Source organism: Periophthalmus magnuspinnatus, chromosome 12 (assembly GCF_009829125.3).
Source record: "Periophthalmus magnuspinnatus isolate fPerMag1 chromosome 12, fPerMag1.2.pri, whole genome shotgun sequence".
Lineage (NCBI taxonomy): Eukaryota > Metazoa > Chordata > Actinopteri > Gobiiformes > Gobiidae > Periophthalmus > Periophthalmus magnuspinnatus.
Window position 1 is genome coordinate 4,790,753 of NC_047137.1, and position 26,802 is coordinate 4,817,554.

General features: G+C 39.9%; 1 protein-coding gene across 1 annotated transcript in view; it reads right to left on the reverse strand.

The window, feature by feature from the left end:
- Positions 1–26,802, reverse strand: part of si:dkey-112m2.1 (transmembrane protein 132C) — a 167,379-nt gene that overhangs the window by 105,402 nt on the left and 35,175 nt on the right. Inside the window, exon 3 of the mRNA XM_033976328.2 lies at positions 23,016–23,940. Coding sequence (XP_033832219.1) covers positions 23,016–23,940 — 925 coding nt within the window. The remainder of the gene's footprint in view (positions 1–23,015; positions 23,941–26,802) is intronic.

The following is a 26,802-nucleotide window of genomic DNA, read 5'->3' on the forward strand; positions in this document are numbered from 1 at the left end:
TGTAGTAAGAGGGCACTGGACCGACAGGGTGCATGCAGAGGCTGTGTACATGAAAGCAAACCAACAAGATGATGACACTGAGAGGCGTGACGGAGCAACTCCCCGCTGTGACTCAAGCACCTCACCTCCAGGCGGACCCGACGCAAGCCCAGCTCCTCACAACCAAAAACATATTCAAGCCATACACGGCTACCAAAGTGCAGGATATGTCAGACCTCATTTGGCTGGCAGGGTCTGTGGAGTAAGCATGGGATTTCAGATTAACACAAATTTCCAAACTGTGTCACCACGGCCTTTTCTTTAGTAAAAACTTTGGGGGCAAAGCAAGTCTCGGGCAAAACATATGACAAATGAAAAACTGTAAATTGTCCCTACTCGCCATAATACTGGATTTTAGGAAGTGTAGATTTAGCTGAAGGAACGAGGTCATGCTGTAGCCGACAGAAGCAGTTTGATCCTTTTGGCTCCTGTTTGAAAAGCCCGGCTATTTAAAAAGAGGATATGGCAAACATGCGGCCGCTGCTTACTGTAAAACCTATTTGACATAAGGTTGAGCCCAGGGAATAAAATGAGACTTTGCATTGGATATGTGGGGTCCGCAGGATGATCCAGGGCTGATCCAATATTTTGGAGGGACATGGAAGGGCCCAGCAGTTTAATCTCAGCGTGTAGTCTGGCAGATTAGGGATAGTTGGTAAACCTGATGTAGTAAGGGTTACACAGATTAACACTGATGAGGTCATTTATGGTACACGCTGCTGCACTGAGGGCTCTGGGTTCACTTTGAACATGCTCTGTTACGTGCAAACTTTTAGAGCCCAACAAATATAATGGCCGGCCACACATCAGTGAGAATACTTTTTAACTCTAGCCATCTGTATATTGTGCATATCCTTTGTTGGAGCAGCATTTTAAAACCCAAAAATAATTTCAGGTTTTAACACAATACAGTTTAAGTATATTAGTAACATTTCTGGTCTTTTGATATCGCTTTACAAAAAAGAATAAAAAGAATACCATACCATTGCTCTGTTGCATCTCAAAACATGCATTCTTACGGTGAGCGGTGTTGCCTCTCCGCAGATCTGACCTTTGACTCTGTAACTTGGCCAGTACCTGCTTGGTGCTATGGAGCCAGATTAATTTAAGGCCATACTGTGGACACTTCTCTATGTGATTTGCGAAAGATTTACAGCCACAGTGCTCACAGTGTCATTACAGCCATTCTTGACTGACCAAAGCAATATGCTTTAACAGTACAGTGCAAGATCTTTTGCTTGTAAAAATAGCTGGTTTAAAAAAAGGTAATCATCAGATGACAAATTATGAATCTAAATATTCCTCTTGATCTGCAAATGAATTATGATCCATGAGGTGTTTCAAACTAAAGTTTTACAGATTTCTATTTCGAAATGCAATAAACCTAATGCCATTTGTAGTCTGTACAACAAAGAGGGAGAACAAAAACTATAATTGCCATATGTATGCAAAGTGCATCAATCTAAAGTCATTACTAGAACAATTCATCTTTGGCAATCACTAAAACATTTTAATCATGATCATTACAAATGGCTGACTATTCATAATGTGGGCTAATTAGATCATAAATTGTGTGAATACACAGATGCAGGAGGTTTTAAGGTTCTGGCACACTGGGGAGAAACAAAAGATCTTCTCAAACTCAATTTATCTTAACAAATTGGGGAAGGTGATTTTATTGAATAACTTACTATTTCATTAAGGAATGACATTTAATTTTATTTCTTTTGATAAATCAAAAATTACTCAGTACTCTTACATTCATTCATTCATTATCATCACACATTGTGACTGGAGGAGGGAGTCTCTTACTTATAGATGCTAGTATATACAGCAGATAGTTCTGAGTGACAAGCAACATTGTCAAGTTGTCAAGTGGGAAGTTGAAACAGAACGTGCGACTTCATATGAGAGTGATTTATTGTCTAGGTTAAATGCTAAGAAGCGTAGACTGCATATGCGTGGTCAGGTGGTCATGGGTCGGATGTCATGCTTTGTCAATCTGCTGTCCAGGGGTTTAAGTATCTCTCCATATTAGCGAACCCCACTAATTAGAAAGCTACATGCCACTAGGACTGAGTGGAGCGAGACCTGGTAACAACAGAAAGACTGAAAAACCTCTCAGACTAAAATGTCATGTGCTGTTGTATTTGTCAAGCCTTGTGACATTTGTACCAGGGCTGGGAGAGAGGCGGGAACGGGGAGCGATTGCAGTGCAGAGATGACAGGCAGAATGACAGCCACCATGCTAACGTCCGCGATTCCGACATCCTCCGTCTACAAGTGTCAGAAAAATAGTCGCATTTCATTCACGCTCTCAAGGTTATTTTTACATAAAGTCACAAATATCCCGGCTGGGCAATGGACTAGAAGATCCATTAGGAAAAGTGGGGAGCGAACAGTGGTAGTTAAATCAATGCAGGTGTGATGGGTAAAAGCTGCCATGTCAAAGCATGCATTAGCCCTGTTAGCAGTTCATTATGTGTGTCACTGAAAGATGATCAAGGGAAATGGCTATATACTTAATCTGACAAAACCAAATATATGGGCACTCTCTGACAAAGTTGGGTGGTTGTGTCTCGGACTAGTAGCAGCAAAAAACAAGGTAATTTAAGAGAAGATGGAGACATGATTTAGGGTTGGAATAATTGACTTTGATGAGGGCCTCGAGGTAAACAACGCAATTTTTCTTGGCTTCCCCGTACTTATCTGTTCCAAGAAACAAATCAGTGACTTGTTGTTGAGGTTGATTTGAGGTAAAATACAACCCTATCATTTACCTCGATTTAGAAATCACTGCAGGTTGCCAGGTTGTGTTTGATTATAACGTGGCTTTTAGAAAATGGTGATCAGTGACAGCAATAATAGCTCCTAAAAAGAGTTTTCTTGTGTGTCTCCCATCTTGAGGATAACTTGGGTTTACTATTGCTTTTCCTATTAGTCTAGCGTTCAAAGAGTCAAATCTACAAAGGCAGAAAAACACAATATTTGTAGTTTGTTTGAGAAAACAACTGCACTCTTTGCTCAACATGGCAAGTCAGCAGCATGACATACTTTAACTTTTCTCTGAAGTTCAATGACTAATGCAATAGCAGTTTTAAAGAAATGAAAATGCAATATAGGCATTAGCCTTTAGTCTTATTCGATGTTGACAATACTTAGAGAGCCAGTCAAGGACCCTTTACAGCAAATGCATTGGGCGTGGATGTCGGTGAAAACCTTTCACGTATTTAATCATTCATATGTTGTTATCCATTATTGATACATTGTTTCATTTAAACTTTTTTTTTTTTTTTTTAATACAAAAGCAACTTGTCACCATGAAAAATGTCCTTGAAATCCAAAAGAGCAAAATTTGCAAAGTAGAAGCCACATACAAGTAAACAAGCTTCTCAACTTTATCCTTACCAAATGGTTTCATCATGCACTATTCATAGAGAATTTTAGAAAGAGCCGCAGTGGCTTCAATTTGCACCATGTGGAAGTGCAGAAATGGGTGGCCGGGGGAATATTAGGTGCAATTCATGGCTGACTGCACTGGCTGACAGCAAACAACCTCCCAACAAATAGTCCCACTTTTAGTCAGAAAAGTGTCTGAAAGTAAAAACAACTAGGGCTGTTAGCATTTCTTTTACACAAACCCAAGCAATATCTCATTACTTACGTTATATGTGTTTAGAACATATTAATCAGACAATTAATAGACATAATATCTAACCTAGCAAATGCCAGATTGATATGTTTAGTACTATGAGCAGAGCTCTATACATGACATATCTGGAAAGGCTCTCACTGATAGCCATCAGAAAAAGCACATACATATTTCCTGTTCACAAATGCACAAAGAAAAAAAATTGTCTGTATTTCTGCTATGGTCTGCTATTTCTGTTAAACTATGCACCATAAGCACCTCTCAAGCTCCCTCTTTGTATGTATATGTAAATAGTAACAGCCAACAGCGAATCATCGGCATCTGTGTCATGGTCCACTTGATCAATAACCCCAGCACGAGAGTCTGGCAGACATGGCTGTGGGAGAGAGATGAAGTACTGATGATCAATGGGCAACTGCACAAAGTTTGAGCTGCAAATTAACTGTGAAATTTGGGACAGTTTGTATCTGGTCATTTTGTTTTATTCCCCCTAAGAATAAAGCAGAGGGAGGGATAGGGAAAACAGAAGCAGAGAGGGACAGACAAACCAGAGAGGGGGGATCCCCACCCCCCCTCCAGCAAATTGCACTCTGAGCGTTACCATGTTTATCGTGTTTCATTAGAGTGCTTCACCTTTGGCTTCTATCCAAATCACAGTGCTGCCCTGTGATTGGTCCAGTCTCCATCCCACTGGTGGCTGGGCCCAATTGCAACAGCAACTAGGCCAGATGGATATTCTGGTGAGTTAGTGAACTCAAAAATAACGTGAGATTTCATCTTGCTGCGCAAAGTTAGAATAATCTCAAGCACTTCAATTTGGTTTGTTGATTAGCACATCTGTCTGGGTTGGATTTTGACAAATGTTCCTGGCACAGTCATTAGTCTGCTATGGAAAAATGAAATATGCTGATTTTGTAAAATGCCAAATCTGACAGAACTTAATAAGTTCAGCAGCACTGTCCACTGTTCTACTGATTATGGAAACAGTCCAAGAGCTGTCAAATTAATAAAGCTGTATGATGAATTTTATTACCAGAATTAAATGTAAAATTGGCTGTGAAAGAAGCACTACACTATATAAAAGGGTCAGACCAATCTTGTCCAGCTGTTTGATATATCAACAAAATGTATCATAGTTCTACTGACTGGTGTCAGAGCTACGTCCTCATCAACACGAGAAACACCCAGGAGATAGTGGACTTCTGCAGGCCCTGGTTTACAGTCCTTTTACTAGCGAACATTCGGAAACTGAATGGATTTTTATACAGACTTGTTCATCTGAACAATAAACTGAACTGGACTCACAACAGAGATGCACTGTAAAAATGAGGGTATGATTTATAATGAAGTTTTAAATTTATTTAATTTGATAAGATCAGGTTATTGAGGGCTCTAGCTCCTGCAGTTCTACTCTCAGATCCCCCCACAACTCTCAATCTTTGAGTCTTAGTTTGAGAGCTAATACTCGTCAGGGGAACTTCAGTTTAATGTAGCTTCCATCAGGCTTTCTCAAAGTGATTGCCGCACTGAGTGCACAGGTGCGGTGGGAAATGTAGAATTTGATGAGAAAGGCAAATGAAAATATGATTATAAATATTTTTTTTTACTCAAAAAAGTAATACTTATGGTGTTTTTTTAATATACACAAAATAATCCTAATTAAAGCAAATATCTATTTAAAAATACATTTTGGCTGAGAGGATGCGGCGTTAAGCATGCAGCAAACAGCTGTGGAGCCTTCCCTGCACTGCACTTGGGATAAGTATGGGGAGGCTTGGAGCAAATACTCAAAACAGAGGAAAGCTAAACATTTTTGTCATGTTTTATTGCCTTTTTCTTCTTTTTGCATACACTAGATCAGTGGTCCCCAACCTTTTTTAGTCTGGTAAAGCAGACTAAACTTTAGTCTGCTTTACCAGACTAAATGAGACTAAAGTTTAGTCTGCTTTAGTCTGGTAAACCTACATTGTTCCGGACCGTAACAATGTAGGTTTTATTTTCATGGACCAGCCATCTACGCGTGGCAGGTAAATGTGGCAAAAATAAGTTAAGTGCATAAAAAATACAACTCACCAAGCCGCTGCATCAGTGGGAGCCCTGCACTTGTTTCTTCTTTCCTTCTTGCTCACGTTTGCTTCTTTCAAAAAACTCTAACTCTACTGTGCCAAAGTAGTTTTAAAGGTTTCATTGCCTCATTTGCTTTTCCCGCATATTACGCAGAGCGGACTCTGCGCGTGAGACTCACCTGCAGCGACAAACCCATATTTTAAGTAGGACTCCTGGTGTTGTCTGCTAAATTTTTCCTTATTTTTCTTGGAGGTCGTAGTCTCCTCTTCTGGCTCCTCAGTTGGCTTTTTCTCCTTTGTTAAAAAGCTCTCCAAAGACTTTTGTTTTGGCTCATTTTCACTTGCTCGTGGCTCTACTTTTGGGCAACATGTCTGATGTGTTAAACGTGATACGTCATCACGGAGGACAAGAGCAGATCTAGCACAGATATAATATACTTGCCACGACATGAAATAGATTTTTGTGGTGATTTCCTATCAGGATTTTCATTATATATCTACGGACAAGCTTATTAGCGCATCATGAGGGACGGGCGAAAGTTATGTCGGAGAAGATGCGGTCGCTGATAAATTATGTATTGTTTTTTTTGCGGCCCGGTAGTAAATGCGTAACGGCCCAGTACCGGTCCCCGGCCCGGTGGTTGATAACTGCACTAGATAATTGAGATTTTAAATCAAAATCAGGAAGACAGGGGAAGCCCTTTATATTTTCATTGTTATCATGTGCTATTATTTAAGAAATTGTAAACTGCCTTCAACTACACTTATATAAAATGTAATCTAATTATAATAGTATGAATGACATTGTTCAATTGCACAATAACTCTGCTTTGCCAGTAAGAAAGTCAGAGTAAACTTGTTCTATAATATCCTTGATTTCATGATTTTGTAATTTTTTATTTTTTTTTAAATCTCCAATTGTTAAAAACATTTAGTCAAAATTTTTATTGATTAATCAATGGTCACAAACACATGCCACTGATATTTGCCTCGAAAACAAAAGGAGGCACATATGAAGCAGAGAGAGAGAACAGGAGCTGAGGAGCAGTGCAGAGAGGGAAGAGCAGAGAGGACAACAGGAGAAGAGAGGTCAGAAGTCTCAGGAGCAGAATGTCTTTCTGCTTTGCAGTTATATCAGTATTTTTTAGGAATACAGATAATTAAAAAATAAAACATTAAGTTTGACAATGATTTATAAGGTATTGGTTATTCCAAACTGAAACTGATTGGGTGTCAAAATTCTTAATTCTTAAAACAAACAAATTTAAATTACTTTAAAATAATTTGGGCTAGTTTTACATATTATGGAATAAAACGTATAAATATCACACAAGGCAACCCTCAAAAGGGGTTTGAGGGAAATGCAACATAAAATGGGTGCCTCAAGTTAGGACAAGTACGTATAGGAGAGCCCCAGTGCTGTAAAATTAGAGAAAAATTGATCTAATGGAATGGCTAGCACAACTGACATTTCCACCTTGCTTTACCCGATGCTGCTCGTGAGAACCTTTCCAACATACAGGATGACCAATTATGTTTTAAATAGATAATTGTCCTTTTGTGCACATATTTGAAAGTTTTCAAATTTTCCTGGAATTGGGGTTAAATGAGGTTAGTTGAACGTGCCAAAAAGAAAAGTTTCCAATGCGTTTTGTGCTGCTCAGGAAGTTCAGAGGTGCTTAGACTGACACCTTTGTACTGTGAGTGCGTATCATGTCATGCCCTTCTTCCCCATTCCTTTTGCCCAGCAGGAGTTTTCCTCTCCGGCATTCCCCGGTGTGTTGTGCTGTGCTGTGTTGTCGCACTAATGTAGCACTGGAGGAAAAGCTGGCTGCTGGTGTTTAAACAGGGATGACCAACTTCTTTAGCTGTGGTACATTAGCAGTGCTTATCATGCTGCAGCATGCCTGGAGCACTTCACAGGGCCACCAGAATCTCACCCCACTGGATGTTTACAGAGATGCCTCCACACAGACACCTCCCCTCAGGCAGGAAAGTGTGTGTAACATTGTGCTTGTCTCTCTATCTCCAAGGGTTAGACACTGGTCAGTCCCCGTTAGAACATAGTTCAGCTGAGGGACAGTGGGTTAAAAGTTAATTTACGTCAATTTTACAGAAGATGTCTCCAGTAGTTAAATGGATAAAATGTTTTCATAATTAGTCAATGGCAAAAATAGATTTGTCATTGTCCTAATGTCAAGATTGGTCGATATGTGACAAAGCCAGCACAGCCTGTGGTTTATAAGCTGGGCCAATGTATGTGTATACCTTTACCCCAGTGGAACAACACCGTGTGTGGCTTCATTACTCTTGTGGGCCTTACCATGGCTTCATGGCATAGCTACACAGTCTGAAGTGACACTGCCCTGTGACATACAACTAGAGCAGAATTAGCAAGCAAGGACAAAAAGTCATCCAGACAAAATCGCATTCAACCTCCAACACAGAATACCCCTTTTATACAAATCCATTTCACTTAGACCATATTTTTGTCCTCAGCATATAATTTGGGAAATGCTCTCGCTGCTAGATGATCTGTACAGAGCCCTAACACAGTGGACATTGGCGGGGTGCATGCTGTTTGGATGTTGTTCACTGGGGAAAGATTTGGAGTGAATTTTGAAGTGTACCCTTGTCAGCCTGTATTTATATTTTACTTCCTGCTGCTTCCCTCGCCCTCTGCCGCTGTCACGCTTTGTCTCAAACAAGCGGATGACAGGGCTGTAATTTCCCTATGTGGTACATCAATGACAAACAGATCAAAAAACTCCCCCCATGTACTAAATGTACCTTTCTGACGTTGTCAGTTTATTATTAGATCTACGTATAAGTACATCCAGATCTAAAGAGTATAATATTTGTTACCTGGCAAGCCAAAACCACATGCTTCAACAATACCATACCACATCCTATCTCTGCGATTTCAATAAAAAGTGATTGACTGACAGATTAACCAATCGGAGAAATTGATTATCTGTTTGCGTGGTGGCTTACACGTATCCATGATTTTCAAATTGTGGTGTGGATGTACCATTCACAGTATGAAGGCTGCAGCTGGTGGTGTACTGTGTTTTTCACTCCAAGTATTGAATTTCTGTTCATTAAGACAGAGACAGTAGTAAAAGTAAAACGGAAGGAAACACATGCTCTATTGTTTGCAATTACACAAGTCTGTGTGTGATAAAAAAGAGATAAAAAAGAGAAAGTGTGGCCATCCTTGGGGCAACTGCACAGCTCATGTGCAGAGAAAAGTAGAGTTTCTCCATTGTGGCCCAGTGAATAGCTACATGCATAGAGCATGAGGTAAAAAGCCTTGACTTGAAATGGACAGTCTGAAAAATCTGGGCATCATAGGGCCATAGTGCCATCAAGCTGCGTGCCCTTGTTTGAACTGTTTGTCACGCAGAAAGCTGTTAAAACACAAAGGGGGCCACATACTAGAGCAGGCACAATTTCAAGTCTAATCAGACTGAAAAATAAGGGTGGGACTGCACCTTCTTTCTCCATCAGTGAAGATCCACAGCTCAAAAACCTTATCACATTAACAGTCTAATTGGCATCTGTGTTTCAGTTCAGACATCTGTAAAGTGTGATGTCATGAGACACATCCAAAACAGCATTTTAATTTGTTTAAGTTCTGCACTTAGGTTTTTTCCCGCCATGTATTTGTGAAGTTTAATTTTAGTTTGTTTTTCTGGGCCTTTACGCTTAGATTCTGAAAATGTAATATTACACACACAACACGGACACTTTGATTGTCCCTTTTCATGTCCTTTGCATCTTTCCATAACTTCTTTATATCATGCAGGGGAGCTCAGCTGGACAGACAACACAGCCTTAAAACATCACAAGTACATCTGTGAACATATGTATATACACATGCCCTCCTCTTCTAAAGTAGCATATATGCACGGCCATATGCAAGCACAGAGCAGATCAAGGCTTAGTCGCCCACAGTGATGGTGGTGTGGTGGTGGTACCCCGCAGGACCATGGAGAGGCTTGCATCCAAAGAAGCAGCTTATATCTGAGATCAATGGCTGACCTCCCAACTAGTCCCAGCCAAACTGACCACCAGGACAGCCCAGAGCCAAGCCAAAGGCACAGCTCCAAGCCACAAGCTGAATATTGTATCAGCCTAATGATACTCCCACAAGTCAGCCTCTGTCCGTGTGTCAGCTCTTGTTCAATTCTGTGGATCTGCCATGGAGGATTTGAAGAAGTCAAGAGAGATTTGAACTTGAAAAGTGAAAAGTACAAAAATTAAAGAGTTGAACACTTTAGCCTTTCAACCTGTTTTTGTTGGTCTGAATTAGGTCAAAGTGTACCATTCTGAAAGTCTCTTTTTGAGGTATACTTCTGGTCCTGTGACAGATGGGTTGCTTATGCACACTCAAGCTTTTCATATACTCCTAATGCATTAACCATTCCTGGCAACACATCACATTTATTTTGAGCTGTAAAGGTGGTGGAGTGCAGGCCAAGCGGGCGTACACAGCAGATGTTTTTCAATCATGCTTTCCCAGTGCTTCAGCCAGGCACATCTGATGGAGACGTGATGCCTCAATTTAATCAATAAAGCTGTCTCCACCTGTCAGATAAAGGCCAGGCCGTGAGCGCTGTTTTGTGCACAGCTGTAGGCTGGGTTTGAGGCTTGATACATCTTTAGTTCTTAATTGGCATACATACTGCATCCTCTGTATTCTATTATATGCCGTGTATGATGGTTTAACCTGTGGGCCGGGAGCTGTAAGGCAGTAAAAAGCCACAAATATAATCACACCAGTTCATGTGCATTTATCTCAAACATTGCTTGGAAGAAATTATTTATTCATAGAAAAAAATATTGGAAACCACTAATCATTTATAATCAGATTAATTTAATGAGCGCATAAACCAAATGAGGAAAAACATCTCAGATCAATAAATGGTCCCAATACTACGGAAGCGGATTAATCAGCTTGGAAAACAGGGTCCAATATTCAAATCTCTGCCTGATCTACAAAGTCCTTCATGGCCCATCATCTCTACCATTCACTCAATTTATCAATATCAGAAGTCAGCCGACCCAGAGGAGGGACAGTATTATCCCTTTCAGAAAAAGTTCCTTTTTCTGTGCTTCCTCACAACCATTAGAAACGCAAACACTTATACTTTTAAAATATAGTTAAAATAATGTCTCATTGCAAACCAGATCTGTGAACAAAACATGCCATGTGTTGAGGTTTTATGACTTAGAGCAATATTAGCATCCAATTGACACAGAAAACTTGAAAATGTAGTGTTCTTGCTGAAAAATTAAACATTAACATTCGTCATGGGACTACAAATGAAAAATAACATTTTTGTTCAATTCTGGAATAATAATACGTACTATCCCAGAAATAAACACATAAATAAATAATTTGTTCATTTTAACAAGTGTGATGCAAAATTTAGACTTAGTTTTAAATAAGCTGGTCAAGCTTCATAGATTAATTCAATTTGAATCATAGGAACACATTTCTCACATTTCTCCGTCTTTGTGGAATATCATTAGTCCATTTTGCCCTAAAAGCTGTGTTGTAATTTAATTTAATTACAATAAAAGGTTCGGTGCAGTGTTTGCAGTGATGCAGTCACTGTATCGGTCCGTTGTGGTAAAGAAGGAGCTGAGTCCAAAGGCAAAGCTCTCGATTTACCGGTCAATCTACGTTCCTACCCTCACCTATGGTCATGAGCTCTGGGTAATGACCGAAAGGACAAGGTCGCGGATACAAGCGGCTGAAATGGGCTTCCTCCGTAGGGTGGCCGGGTGCACCCTTAGGGATAGGGTGAGAAGCTCGGTCACACAGGAGGAGCTCGGAGTAGAGCCGCTGCTCCTACATGTCGAGAGGAACCAGTTGAGGTGGTTCGGGCATCTGCTTAGGATGTCTCCCTAGGGAGGCGTTCTGGGCATGTCCCACCGGGAGGAGGCCCCGGGGAAGACCCAGGACACGCTGGAGGGACTATGTCTCTCGAGTGGCCTGGGAACGCCTTGGGGTCCCACCGGAGGAGCTGGAGGACGTGTCTGGGGTGAGGGAAGTCTGGGAGTCCCTGCTTAGACTGCTGCCTCCACGACCTGGCCCCGGATAAGCGGAAGAAAATGGATGGATGGACAATAAAAGGTTCTTGATCTGCATACATTTTCATTTTCAATTCAGAATCAGAAAAGTTGTATTTAGTCTTCTTGTGATGACAGATCCGTGCCTTGTTATTAATGCATGGCTTTGACTTTACATTACAGCTATCAGGCCAGTGCCATCAGACTCATCAAAGTAAATCCTTCGGAGAAATATCAAGGATAGGGGAGTGATTAGACGACTGGCCTTGTCATTGTTTAGATGGAAGACACACTCATAAAAACTTAACACATCTTAACGCCATCCCTGCCTCCTCGTATAATCTCAGTTTCTGCGGAGCCCCGGGTCATACATGAATCATCTGTAGCTCAGGTTGCAGAGGCTCATCTTAAGTAGTAGTGAAGGTCTCTAGATGTAAGCGCCATCACCATCGAGGGGTGAGGAAGTGCTGCCGCTGCTGTAACAAACAAACATCCCCATGACAATCTCATCAGGAGCATGGCAGAAGACAGCCCCTGGTGCATGTGTGAGGGTGTCAAAAGTCAACGCTTTGAATATTGTATAAACTATCAACTCCCCATCCTTGTATTAAAAGTGTACTATATCTTTTCTGGAGCTGGTGGTGGGAGTAGTTTTTTATTTTATTTTTTCGCACAAAAATGCCATAACCCCTTAGAATTCTGGGTCATTTTGGTGGTTTTGCATTTGTTCTGACCTCTCCAAATTAAAATGATCACCATTATTGGACCTTCAGTAATAAATACACAAGTTTGGAGTCTTTGTAAAGGTAACACCCTATAGTTATACTTACAGTGATTCTGACACCTGTGGGTACGTCTGGTAAGCATTTATACATTTTCGAACACACATAAAAAAAATATTTTTTCTCGTCCTCGCCTGAATTTTTTGTCTTAAAATGAAGGTGTAGAAAGCTGCAGTAGGGAGCTGGGGACAGAAATACACTATATCTCAACTGAAAATATTGTTGACCACCACAAATTTCTGGACAATATCTATAAAAATGAGATTTTTACATTCACTTTTGATGTATCCAAATGGAGACATTTGGAAAACGTTCAGAAAAAATGCAATAACTTTTGAATTTTTCAACCCACAGATATCAATGAGGGCTCTACTGAAAGCTTACTAGCTGCTCTATTACTGATGTAAATTTATATCGCATATCAAAAGCCAATATAAAATGTATAAAATATAGTCAAAGCGATAGTGGGTTAAAATAAATATATATTTACAAACCACACACTGCAAACAATGAACAAACACACACTTCAAAATGTAAACAAACACACACTGCAAACTGAAAACACACTGCACCTGATTATGGCTTTTCTTCTGTGTGTCAGTCATTATAGCAGTCTCTTTGTTGCTGGAAGCACAGGGGTATATTGTGGGTTAAACATTTCACTTGGGCTTTGGCATGTCACTTCTTGCACTTCAACCTGCCCTGTGTGTCTTGTCACTGCTCGGGTTGATATACACAAGACGATGATACTCCTCCCTGCTTCCTTCTTCCTGCTATGTTCTGATGGCTCCTGACAAGAGTTTCTCTAAAGGCCTTTTGGTGCAAAGGGATTTTACTATTTGATCTACAGTGTCCTTTATAGAGATTGAAGGCATTTGCAATGGCTATGTCCACAAAAATGGTAAAAAAAAAAAAAGTCTTATACCATTTCTTTGTTTTGTGTAAAACATCATAATAGCCAATGAGCGCATCTGATAGGCACATGGGTGACGTTGACCTTAGGAAAAACATAAATGTGCACAGAAGCCATGCTAATGATTACACATGATATACTTTACCTACAATTAAGTCAACAGCAGAATAAACCACGCTTACCAATCAGGAACAGCATATAATCCTTCAAAACATAAGGTTCTCTACTCCTGAGTCCAAACGTTATCTTCACTCTTTGCCACAACTGCTCCGGGTCCAAGACGCCTCTAGTATAACTTGTACAAACATCCACAGTGTCCTCGATTGCATATTTCCTTTGTTTTGTCAGTTTCATCATGTTTAGAATGCAAAACTACTGCTACACAATACACGCGGATTTCTGCATCCACCCAACTACCTTTACGCACGTGTCAAGCTCCACCATTTTACGGAAAACCATGGCCTGTCATACATCGTCGTGTTCATCTGTAGCACTGATTTGCTGTCTGGGGCTCCAGTAACTCACAACCCCCACCTTATTGGCCAACCTTGGTGTCAATCACAAGCTAACAAGTTTGTTTAGCACTGAGGAACAAAGTTAGCTCTGTCAGAAGTTTATTATGCCTGAAATTGACAAAAGAAATGCAAAAAAGTGATGGAGCAGATTTCACGTGTGGAATACTTTTCTGTAGCAGATTGGACATGGAGGATCTAATTTATTTTGTGGACATAATTTCTTGACTGGATTATATTCTCTGGACCTGTACGGAATGAGACCAACTTTGTGGGAATATGTTGATGTTTGACAGAACCAGAGCCCTCAAAGGCTTTCATTTGATGTGTAGATTGTTTGTGTGGGTGACGCAGACATTTCTGTACATTGCTGTAAAGTTGCAAAGTAAAGGCCCCTGGGCCGCCAGAATGATAACAGGTTAAAAACATGAAATCCTCTCCACAGGTTATGTCATGTGGCGTCCACCTCTCCATATAGACAAGTAGGTGATGAACCCATAAAAGTTACATACAGTACCTTTAAGTAAAATTGACTTTGAATTTCTTGTAATACACTTACCTTGCAATCATAGAAAATAATACCAATGTATGCATAGTGAAAGAATAATCCACCACTTACCATTGGATAAGAAGATCTCTGGTGTGGTATTGCTTCTTTGAGGAAATCTACTGGCAGCAAAATATGTACATTACTTTCCACTAAACATAATAAGAAAAAGAGGTACCGATTCCTTATCCCCAAAATACCACATTATTTAACCTGATTACTGAGGTATAAGCCATGGCAAATAAACAAGCAGTTTGTGATGGCCATTCTACAAATATTGGCAAAGACGTAAAACACCAATCAATGTCGTTAATCAAAGTTAAATGGAACATAAACTGGCCTTAAATCTTTGCAGGTCTATTTATGCATTGAATATTGACATTTGAGGTCAAGACAAAGTAATCATTAAAAAATATGACATTTTCCATTTCCATTTATTTTTCAAATATTGATGTCCTAGTCCAAGTATAGCTTTTCATTCCAGGTTGAGTAACACCCTTCTTAAATGAAAATCTCATTATTTCACAAATATTAATGTCCAACACCGAGAGTTGCATTAATGAGTCCAGAGCCTTGTGTGAGCTGGACCTTAAGTAAGTCCGACTTGTTAGAGCTCCTTTCATCTTGCTTGAAGTGGCTCACATGTAACTAATCATGTGCCATCTTGTGTAATGTAATGACCAAAGATTGCAGCTGGCTCCAAATTAACTCTACTTTATTAAATCCAAAGCTATTTGTCTTCATCTTTTATCATGTAAGCACATTTACGACAAGAAAAATATACCCTTTCAATTTGCATGTTTATGTGTAGTGCACCCTTTTACTGTTTCTGCCATAAAGCACGTTTCAAACATGTAAACGCATTCCCAGTGTTTAAAGTAGCAGCTGTTAGAACGTCTTAAGGACAACAACAAAGAAAAGTCCAATGAAACGCTGCTTAACGCTTAATGGCAGGCCAACAATATTGCTTTTTAAAGTTTTTTTTTAATTATTTTTTTTTTTATAGTAACTCAGCCAAACTACTTGCACATGTTCATTTTAAAGTTTGATGGGTGTGTTCTCCAACGTTTGATGTGTTAAATGTTTATTATGTTAGATGAAATGTAGTTGCTTTTTATGCAGTGCCCTGTATTTGTTTGCCAGGTATGGTTGACATCCTCTTAACAGCATAACTATGAATTTGGCATTTACACCAGTATAGTACCAGTATTATTATCAGTATCAGTTTATGTACTAACACTGCAAGTAATACATCAAAATAGGGCTGGTCAATATGACAAAAAACATGTACCACTATTTTTTTCACATATTGCGCAATTCCGTTTGATTGATTTTGTTTTATATAATTATAAACAAATTAAAAAGGCTTTCAGTTCAGTAATTTTCTGAACATAAACCGACCAAACCTGAACCAGCTGAACACTGCTCCAAAACACATGCAGAGGACTGGCTCTAGATCTCTGCATTAATAAGACACAAGCTTGCCACTGAGGATTAGAAATGACTGGATCTTGATAAAAAATGTTATTGCACAACTCTACATACATCAAAAACAACACTCCAACTGGTTGATACGCACTCAAAAATGTGTCTAATAATTGATCCCAAGATAAATATCCATGTGCAAAATCATGGTAAAAGAAAACAAACCGAACTGGAGCTTGCTTATAGAATGTTGTATTTACAGTACAAGACCTACAGCATATCTTATTCCATGCCTTGTTGCAGAAATATATTGCAGCCCCAATAATCAGCCTTACATGGACTTATCAAAGCAGATACACACAACCTAGCTGCCCCCATGCGGCACAGTCCTACAGCGGTGCAGATATGAGTCTTGTTCTCCTCTGGGACGCTCTACTGTGCTGCCCTTTGAGAAAGCCACGCGACTTTCACCAGTTCAAAGCAGCGGCTCCAGATATCGCTGTAACCTTTGACCCTGTCCACACTCCCAAGTCTTGGCATGTGTCACTCCCAATGTTACAACGCATTCACATGACCGTCCGCCTAGCTGTGGGATCTCGGTAGTCTGTTTTGAGGCAGATGGGCAGAACCAAAGGAAAAAGAGTGGCAGACCAATATTCATTAAATTTATCAAACTAGACAAACATTGAAAAGAGAAATGATGGGAAAATAGTTGTGGTTTGAAGATATGGGCAGCTTGCTGTGGGCGGTGGGAGACGGCACTGTGGTGGCAGGACCCAACAGTGACACATCTAAACAAAGGCTTCCCATGCAGAAGCGATCACTAATAACTTATTAATGAGCAGATGAGGGACTTTTCAAAGTAAATAGTGGTGAGGGGTCCAGCTGGGTACAAACAATGAGCCAGCACAGTGCACTACACCAGCTGTGGCTACCGAGTCTGTAAACTTTGCACAGAAGTGGGTTTAACTTACGACTGACAGACAGTATTTAGATATATCATTTTATAACTTAAATGACTCAAAAGTAGTCTTGTCTATGGATTCAAAAGGAATGAAAAAATAACCACAACTGGGACTACAGTCATTTGGCCCGTATTGACTTGTCTGTCAAAAAGTTGTCCCATTGTTTTAAATACTCAATGATTAGCTTGGGGCTTTTTTTATTCTGAGGGGTCTTTAGCCAGTCCTCTCTCAGTAAAAGCATGTAGTTGGGAGAAGACTTTGGACACTGGAGGAATACCAAGATCATGGAGAATTCTTCCTGTATGACCACACAAATATTACGACAAAAGTTCATCATTGTTCTATAGCACTACTCTGGGGGCATTACTATAGAAACATGTAAACAAATGAGCCACTGTTAGGAGGAACTAGTTTAAACTAATACAGAAATAACTAGTTTAGCAACTACTCTGAAAAAAATATTCACGGTGCAAACACATTTTCTTTGAATTGCAACTCGTGATAATTTATTAATCAACTTAATATTCTTAATATTTTTGTGATATTAATATTGATCAAATTTGTATTTTTATGATTTTTATGACTACACCTTTACATGTAATCATATATATATATATATATATATATATATATATATATATATATATATAAAAATATCCCTAAATAAATCATACATAAAAAAATAAATAAAAATATATGTTCATGTATACAATTTTTTATAATAGAACTGCCATCCCTGAACATTTTAGATTTTTAAAACTAAATGCAGAGATTCATAGATGCAATATTCGTCAGTACCGCAATTTACATGTTGTAAATTTGTGTCACATCAAAAGCTCAGTTTTGGCTACGATACAGAGGCTGTAAAGTGTGGAGCCAATTTTCACATCTGGCTAGTGATGGCATATCAGAAACATCATTTAAAAAAGTAAAATTTTAATCAATCTATTATTTTTATTTATTTATTTTTTTTATGTGAATAAATGTAATTTTAAGTAATGTATGGCGATAATGTTCAATTTTATGTATTCATAAGATGGAGACTTTAATATAAGCACTTGGGTTTTTTGTCTCTTCTTGCACCTACTTTTTTATATGCTCTGTCCTTTTTACAGTTATATGTTACAGAAGTTCAAAATAAATTAAATAAATTGTGTCTTCAATTTCCACAGATGGTGAACAGGTTCAAATGCTGAGTGTTGCGGTATAACGCACAACTCCTGGTTGTTTACAATCCTTACTTAGTGGCACTGATTATAAGTCTGCTTTTTTCGTGTTCTTTAAAGATTGAAAGCCATATTCGTTATTTAATATGGAAAAATCTACATTTTAGTCACTCAGCCTTATATACAATCTAACCAAAGAGGACCATTGTCATGTATGTCTATTTATATCCTTCTTACAAATGGAACGGAACCATTTGGTGAAGGTGCAGGTTCTTCAGCGTAAATTATCAGAAAATCAAAAATATGTGTTCACATATGTGTCCAAAATAACTTCAGCTTACATGATGGTTGAACTCAACTGCCTCAAAAAACTAAAGTGTAATTCCTGACCAGGTGAGGCAGCTCAAGGAACCCTCCAGAGGGTTTTCTCTCTCAACTCAAAGCATGTGCATGACACCACAGATCCTGGCTCATTAGGAGGCACACTACTATGGTTGCCCGCTGCTCTTGACATGCCATCCCTCTCAGTGCCAACACATTTGGGGAAACGTCTAACTTAACTACCTTAGGCGTTTTCATATTTGTATGACCACTAACATGCAGTTACACTTCGGAAAGTTCACATTTCTTATGGGTCAAAGACATGATGAGTAAAAGACATCATTTCACAGTATGCAAGTGTGGAGTGTCAACCAACCAGTGTTCTGCTTTTGTTTCAGAAATGTTTGATGGCAGGTTGTCGCATTTAGGGGAGTACAAAAAAGCCCACAAAGAGAAAGGTTACAGAACACAAAATGTGAGGAGGAGAAGAGGGGACAGAGCAGCTGATAAAAGACATGAAAAGGTACAGATAAGTATGGAAATGGAAATGAAAAAGAGACGTACCTATCGGAGGTGACCTTTAGCGAGGACTGAATCACAGGAGTGCAGTCAAGATAAGGCTAATATGCAGAGAAGAACATCTTTATTCCAACCTTTTCCAGGTCTGATTTTCACCAAACAATGGCTCATAAACAGCCCGAGTGTGTGACCTGTAAATGTGAACTGTGTCAAGGATCACCATCAGACATCTATAATGCTTCCCTGTTCTCTCTGGAGCACAATGTAAAACACCACAAGGGAGCCTCAATAAAAAAGGAAACCAAAAAAGAAAAAAATAGAAACAAACACTAGCAAAGCTGAGTTACACTAACACTTTCAGAAATTTGACAGATAGACCATGATTGACATGTGGGTATTTCAATTTTCATTATTCAACCTCATTGTATTCTTTCATGAGCTGCCAATTCAGTTTGTTTATGTTGTGCTAGTGTTCCATTTTAGCAGAGTTACAAACATACTGAAAGATTCTGGTTTCTGAATGACAAATTGATTCAGTTCTTTGGGGATGTTACCTTCTTGTGCACAAAGACTTCTTTTGGTATCATAGTGTAACAAAAAACAGGGCATTATTTCACTCCAGAGTAACTGAAAATAAAGTCTTCAGAACATAAAAGTTAGACTAGAAGTCTTGTGAAGTATGGGCTGACCTTTTCAGTTTTAACAGCTAGCCGTATAAACCACAAACTCTTTCCTCCATCCTCTCACTTTCTGGGAATGGTAAAAGTATGACAAACACAATGGCTGCTCACGGTTATACCTTCAGACTCTCAGATATTAGAAATTCATTTGCATTCATCAGCTACATGGCCCTGGGGGGGATCTGTGGGAAAATGTTGGATTGTTTAGTCAAAATTACAATACAGCTGGGGCAATTTATCTTTTGAAAAGCCTGTTAATTTGTTCAGGAGAAAATGGTGTTTTCATTTGCATGTTAAATAAGGACTAGCTGGAAACCGCTTTCCAACCTGTAACACCACTCGGCTGTGTGGCTAATGAGGCACGGAGCGCACAAATGAGGCTTTCCGCTGGGGAGCCTTTAGCATGACAAACACACCATGGCTTTACAGTTGGCACCATGCGCTGTCAAAGTGAGCGCGTCTATACATCTGTGCAAGTGCAAGAGGATGTCATGCATATTCATGAAAGGGTGTTTTATCTCCAGCAGATTAAATGCCTGTAATTGCATTGAAAATAATTATATCACATTAGATTAGATCAAATGCAGTCAATTAGAGAATACCTTAACAATATAAGAAGCAATATGGCCAGTGTAATTGCTGTGGAAGTTGGACTGCTGGTTTTACTGTGCAAACCTGCTGAACAGGCAAAATGTAAGCTAGGGACATATATGGAAATGCATTATATTCAATGCTATGCCTCGAACATTTTATGCTGATTGAGGAAAGGGTGCACCCTGATAGAAGGTGGCAATGGGGCATGAGTCTGAGTAGAGATCTATGGACCAATGAGATTTTCTTCTGTTCAGACAAGAATCTTAACACGTTAGCATAAAAAGGTAGTACTATGCATGAAAGACTGGATGAGTTTCCCAATGTCTAAACTGATTGTTGTGAATAGTCAAATTGCCTGTTAAATGTTGAGAGCATTTCCTCCAGGGAAAGTTGGCATTTCTGAGTAACATCTGTCCATAGAGATCGCCCATATTCGCGCAGAAGGGCTGTATAAGGAGAGCCAAGATAATAGACGGGAGGCAGGGGTACCTCCAGAGAACATTAATATTTAATGATGCCCTAACTGCTGAGAGAAACATCGCCAGAGCTGCTTGTAAAGTCATCTGGCAGTAAACACACCCACTCATGAATAGGCAAACATTAGCTGACGGTATGCAAACACTGACACGAAGAGCGCCACTTTCTTGGCATTGGCCCGTGAGCTCTTTAGGCTTCTGCACACTCCTCACCTCCCCCGGCAGCAGTGCTCACAGAGATGCCAACACGCCATCCTCACCACAGATATTAACTGCTTGAAGGCTGTTATGAGGGAATGTTTGTGTTATCACAGCATTCAGTAGCTCAGAGGGGTAGGTTTCTAAGGTTTGTTGCTGCAAGATAAATGCCAGGCAAAAGGTTGTAACTCCTGTCCAAACTGAACTAGCACAACATAGACACACTTTCTGAGAGGTTTAGAACTTGTATTGTAAATAAGATTTTGTTTCAAATGACAAAAAATTTAAAGTTGCTTCATAAAGCTTCAGAAAAACAGGGCATTCTTTCACCCTCGGGTATCAGAAAATGTGTGACAACAAAGACATTAATAATTAACAATTAAAATGGATTGCAAAAATAGAATTTATCGCCAATTACCAATGTCAATATACTACTTACTATACATCTTAAGTTGCTAGTGTTCCAAAATGTTACATATTGAACTTCTGAAAATTGGGGGGTAACTGTGGTGTGAGAGGAAAGACGCCTTTAAAGTTGCCACTTACACACATGCTGACAAATGTGATAAACACACAGTGCGAAAGCTAATACTTCATGGGAGTTCATCATCACTGGAGTGAGAGAAAAAGCAATGAGGCCTTTTGGCAGATTTCCTGCTCACCCAGGGTTGACAAATTGCCAAGGCACTCTGTCACGGCTCTACTTTGAGGCTGCTAACTGTTTCATCTGCCAGGATTTAGATCTGGGGCATAAAAGTGGCCCGATGGAAACGCATATTCCTTAAAGCTTCATTTGCATCCGGCAACATGCAGCAATTACAGTCACTTTAAATGATAATTTGTATGTGACAAAGCACAATAAATCAACACAAACTTGATGTGGACCCTTCACGTGGAATCACATCTGATCAGATCTTTCCTTAGATGAGCAGGTTTCAAGGTGAGCGCATTAAACTATCTTCATAAAATGCACAAAGGCGTCATTTGGTGTTATACTCCATCCAAACGGCTCCCTGAAGGGCGACAGACTGAAGAGGTTTACAGATGATGTATCGTGGTATCCATTTCCTCAAATTACTGCTAAGGTCGGAGAAGACACAAACAAGCCAGTATTGTAAAACTCTCTAGACCCTTTACTGGGTTATTATGTAGTCATTTCAAGTCTGCCAACATTTTTTTCTGCTTAAATATATAGAAAACATAAGCTATACAACATATTTACTTGGAGAATTTGAACATCATTAAATGTTTAAATAAAAAAAAAATATTCTCCTCATAGAAGATGCATTGATTATTTCATTTTTTATTGCATTGTGATAATTTGTGACAACATTTTTATTATTATTATTATTTTTTTTTTTATATCACAATGTCAGAATAATAAACATTACTGTATTTGACTATATGTGACTAAAAGCTGTAGTGTGCCAATGTCCTTATTTTCTAAAATCCCAGTGAGGATGCTCATTAAAAGCTGCATAAACAGGCTCAATAAAAGAGCTTTGAGCTGCACAGTATAATAGCAGTGTCATGGCAACTCCAGGATGACGTTTGAAATCAAAAGCTTATCAACAGCACAATGCCTCTTCGCTAAAGCCAATTCTTCCCTCCTTCGGCCGACCAGTGATTATTCTGATGAAACAGCTGCTTTCCAACCACACTATCTGCTCAAGACCATTATCACTGTACAATGGCCCACTACTGGAGAGCTTATATCCACAACAAGATAGTACCAAGCCCCAGATATGATCACTACAGTCACAAAACAGACTAAATATCAAGATTAGTCTAGCATTATCAACCTAATTAGAATGTTCTTTTTTAATCTTTGCTTTAATTAGAAATGCATCTAGGCTCACAACATGATGAGCATGCCAGATTAGACTAATCATTTAAAATATATAAGGGGGAATGTATGAACCCAGTAGAAGACATTCAAGTTCAACGTATTCGAAGGGAAATGCATAGGATGAAGTTAGATACACAAGTCACTATGGTGACCTCTGAAGGACAATAGCCCAAAGGACTATTTGACTGACAGGAGTTCGCACAATAATGACATTGATCAGAGTGACTTACCTTAAGGTGAATATCTGCACAGAGGACAGTGTGGACAGGGCCAGAAAGGTTGAGATGGTCTCTCTCTGTCGGATAGGTTTGGAGGGCGACATGACCACAAAGTTATTGTCCAGCTTGAGCTCTGACAGAGGCTGAAAGAGGCGCACACTGCCGATACGCTGCATGGGTGTGTGCCCGGCATAGTAGCCCATAGGCCGTGGCTGCTCTGTGAGAGAGGCACTGGCTCGTCTGCTGTCCTCAGAGCTACATTCACCACTCTCAGTCATTTGGACGATATAGTAGAGCTCTACAGGTGTGCCCTGGGACTGCTCCGATACCCTCTGGCGGCCAGGCCTCACTGTGGGGGGGCTGAACCAGCTGGCCAAGGGCTCTAGCTCTGCCACACACATGCCCAGCTCTCCTTTGAGCCGACATGTACCACGCACCTCCTGAGTCTCGTGAAAGGCAAACATGCGCACACAGGGCAGTCTGTTTACAGTGCTGTAATCATCCCAGTTCCGACCAGCCACATAGAATAGAACCTGCACTTTGGGCATGCTGGGGTGGATCCTCTCATTGATGATATATGTGTGCATCTTCCAGTTGAAGGTGAAGAGCACCTCAGACTCGGGCGATGGCTCTGATGACGAGGATGTAAAAGAAGGACTATTGAAAGGTCCGGGCAGTGTCTGCAGCATCTCCAGAGGGACAGGCTGCTGCACGGACAGCGGCCCATAACTGGCATTGACGTAGGGCATCTGACGTGCCTGGTGGATGAAAAACGATTCGGTTCGAGCCTGCAGGCTGGAGTTCCTCATTAGGTCCTGGTTTGCCTCTTGCAGGAAGAACGCTGACTCAGCATGGAGGATCTGATAGCTGACAGGCAGGTAAATCGGCGTGGGACCATACCTCTGTAGGCCATCCAGGAGAATCCTGCTGTCGGCCACTGGAAGAGAAGACAAGTGATGTTACTATTCACCAAAAACTGTTCAAATATGCTTGTGTTTGAGTTCCAGTGTATGAGCAACATTCGTTGTCTAAATCTAATCATCAAAATCTGAGACTGGCAGGAAATCAAGGAGCAAATTGGGGAAAATTGGAATAAATCAGTCACAACCTGGACAAACACTTTGCATTTTACAAAACATTTGCATGCATTGCTTAAAACCTGTGGTAATCATATCTGCAGTCACGTCTAGTGAAGAATGTGAGGCTTTTCTGAGTCAGTTATTTGACCAAGGCTCAAAGTACTCTTCTCTCTCAGATCAGTTTTTCAGAGTTTAAGATAAGAGACTTTATTTTTTACCTTTCAAGAAGGATAAAATATTGATGTAAATCTAGAATCTATTCAGTTTGCAGGCTACATTTCCCCTGCCTCAAGTCAAATTGTCAGTTGTCATCATCAGTAGTTTACGCAAATAGCAATGCCTCACGTGAAAAGCTAAACAAAGACTTTCTATTTTGTTTGGGGACTTTTTTAGTGCAATCAGCAATGGCATTCATTTTAAATCCTTTGAGATAAGCTTGTGTTTACACTGCATAATTTACTCTCACACTAGCTGCACAGGGTAGAAGTGCTTACTGTTTGGTGTGTACACTTATTTACCCATTCTTTGATCAAAATGCCCAATGTAAAAAAAACAAAAAAAACATACATGGTTAATACTGATAAATGCATGCAAATATTGTAGTTAAAGTGCATAGTTAAACAGAAGGCATCAACAAAAGACTTAAAGAAACCCTAAACTAATTTGCATTCCAGAGGTCAGAATATATACTCAGTACAATTTCATTCAAAGCGGATGTAAACCAACCAGTGTTGATGCATTACCCTAAGGCTAAATGGGCTCAGCCACGTCTCCAATTCTGCCAATGCCCCACGCCGCCCACTCTCTGCCATCAAGCTCAGGATATTCGGCCTGATGGAGTGGCCCACGAGAGCCCATTGATTTCCTGTCTCAAAGCCTTGGTGCTCTGCATGATGTGGCGTGGTAGTGATTTGTGACAATGTATGAGTGCCGAGCAAGGGACAAGGGACAGAGCAAACCATTTTATAATCTATGCCTAAAGTAACTAAATGTGCACAAAAAGGAATCTTCGCTTGGATTTGATTGTGGCCTGTATTTTTTCAGCCTCATCTTTTACTTAATCATTGTCAAAGCAGTGTTTTCCACTGGTGCAACCTAAACTAATGAGGGTTGAACAAATGGATCTGAGCGCTAATATCCAATCAGCTTTCATTTAACTTTCAAATGTGGGTGTAAGATGCGCGATACTGTCGCACAATGCAGTAGTCAAACACTAAATGAAACTTCAATTCAAGAAAAGTAGTCTTAAATTGTTTGTTGCTGCAGCATTAATTTACATTTAACTCGCCAGAATGTCTTAAAATATCTTCTTACATTAGTTTAAAACGAGAACACTAACGCAGAATTGTCTTCTGATATATACACAAATGGAGGGAGTGATAGATTAAACAACAATAACTCATATGTATCCAAGTTAAAGAGCATTGGTTTCATGCTGCTTAGCTCATCACCTGTTGCATAGAGTCACAGAAATTCCCAAGTGTCTTGCCCAAGGACACAAAGGCACTGCTGGTACAGGGTCAGGGTTGATCAGCACTCTTCTTGGTTTGTTGGAATACAGTTCTAATTGTCAACTCTTGGGTCCAAACATTTTTGTTTTGTTTTGTTCAATTGAAATGTGAACTAGATATTGTAAATCCTTGAATCCCAGCTCTTACAGTCTAGGTCAGGCCTATATAGTCCAAATCAGTGAGTGATATGTCAGGAGGCTAGTGGGCTCTTAGTCAATGATGGGTATAATATTTAGAAATCACTGGGGAAATTTTCCTGTCCCTCTCGGGGCAGACGTGACACACTGTCCCAGTTTTTCTTTGCCATGACACAGATGAAACTAAACACCTCATTACTGTGGTAGAAAGCGCCGTAATTTGTACCTTCAAATTTAGAATATGGCGCTCTCCGTGACACAGATGGGTTGTAAATAGAGAGGCGAAGCCCGTTATATGATTTGCAGCTTTGACTTGCCCTTGGATTTCATGTCTGCAGCTACTGTACTTGTAAATCATGTAGGTCGGACTGTTTTGGCAAATGAAAAAGGGAATGATTTGCACAGATAAGTTAACCTCTGTGGTAAATCGTGTCCATAAACTCTTCAAGGGGGATTTCAGAGTCCTGACAGTTTCTCGGGACACAGCCTGGAGGAGGGGGGTCACATTCCAAACATGATGCTGAATCGCCATTATTAGATTGAACTGATAATTTAATGAACTTGTTTGGTATTCATGTCAAGTCAGCCGAGGGGATCCAACATTCAGTGAGGATCTCTTTATGCAAGTGTTTCAACATGTGACTTAAAATGCAACGCTAAAAATGGAACTGGAGCGTCTGTGTCCCGAAGACAGACATAGCTTCAAATCAGAACTATTTCCACCATCACTTCTCTAACTAGAATGTCTAACTTGAAAAACAAAACCATCTCCTCCTCCTCTTCATCCTGTCTTTATCCTGAGTGCGCCAACCACTCCCTGATCTAACATGTGGAGTTGCCCTGACTTCAGAAAGACAGTAATCCAAACTATGTGAGCGTGAGTGGTAGTAGTAATCAAGTAGAGGTAAAAAAAAACAAATCACATTGACCAATCTTCTGGTGATGGTGGTTAAATTCACTAAATCACTGTCACTGATAAACTCTAGAGAACAGTGTCATTTGGCAAATTAAATATGTAAAATGGAAGGTAAAGGCATCTTCCCCTATTGATTATTCGGAAATCCAAGGTGAA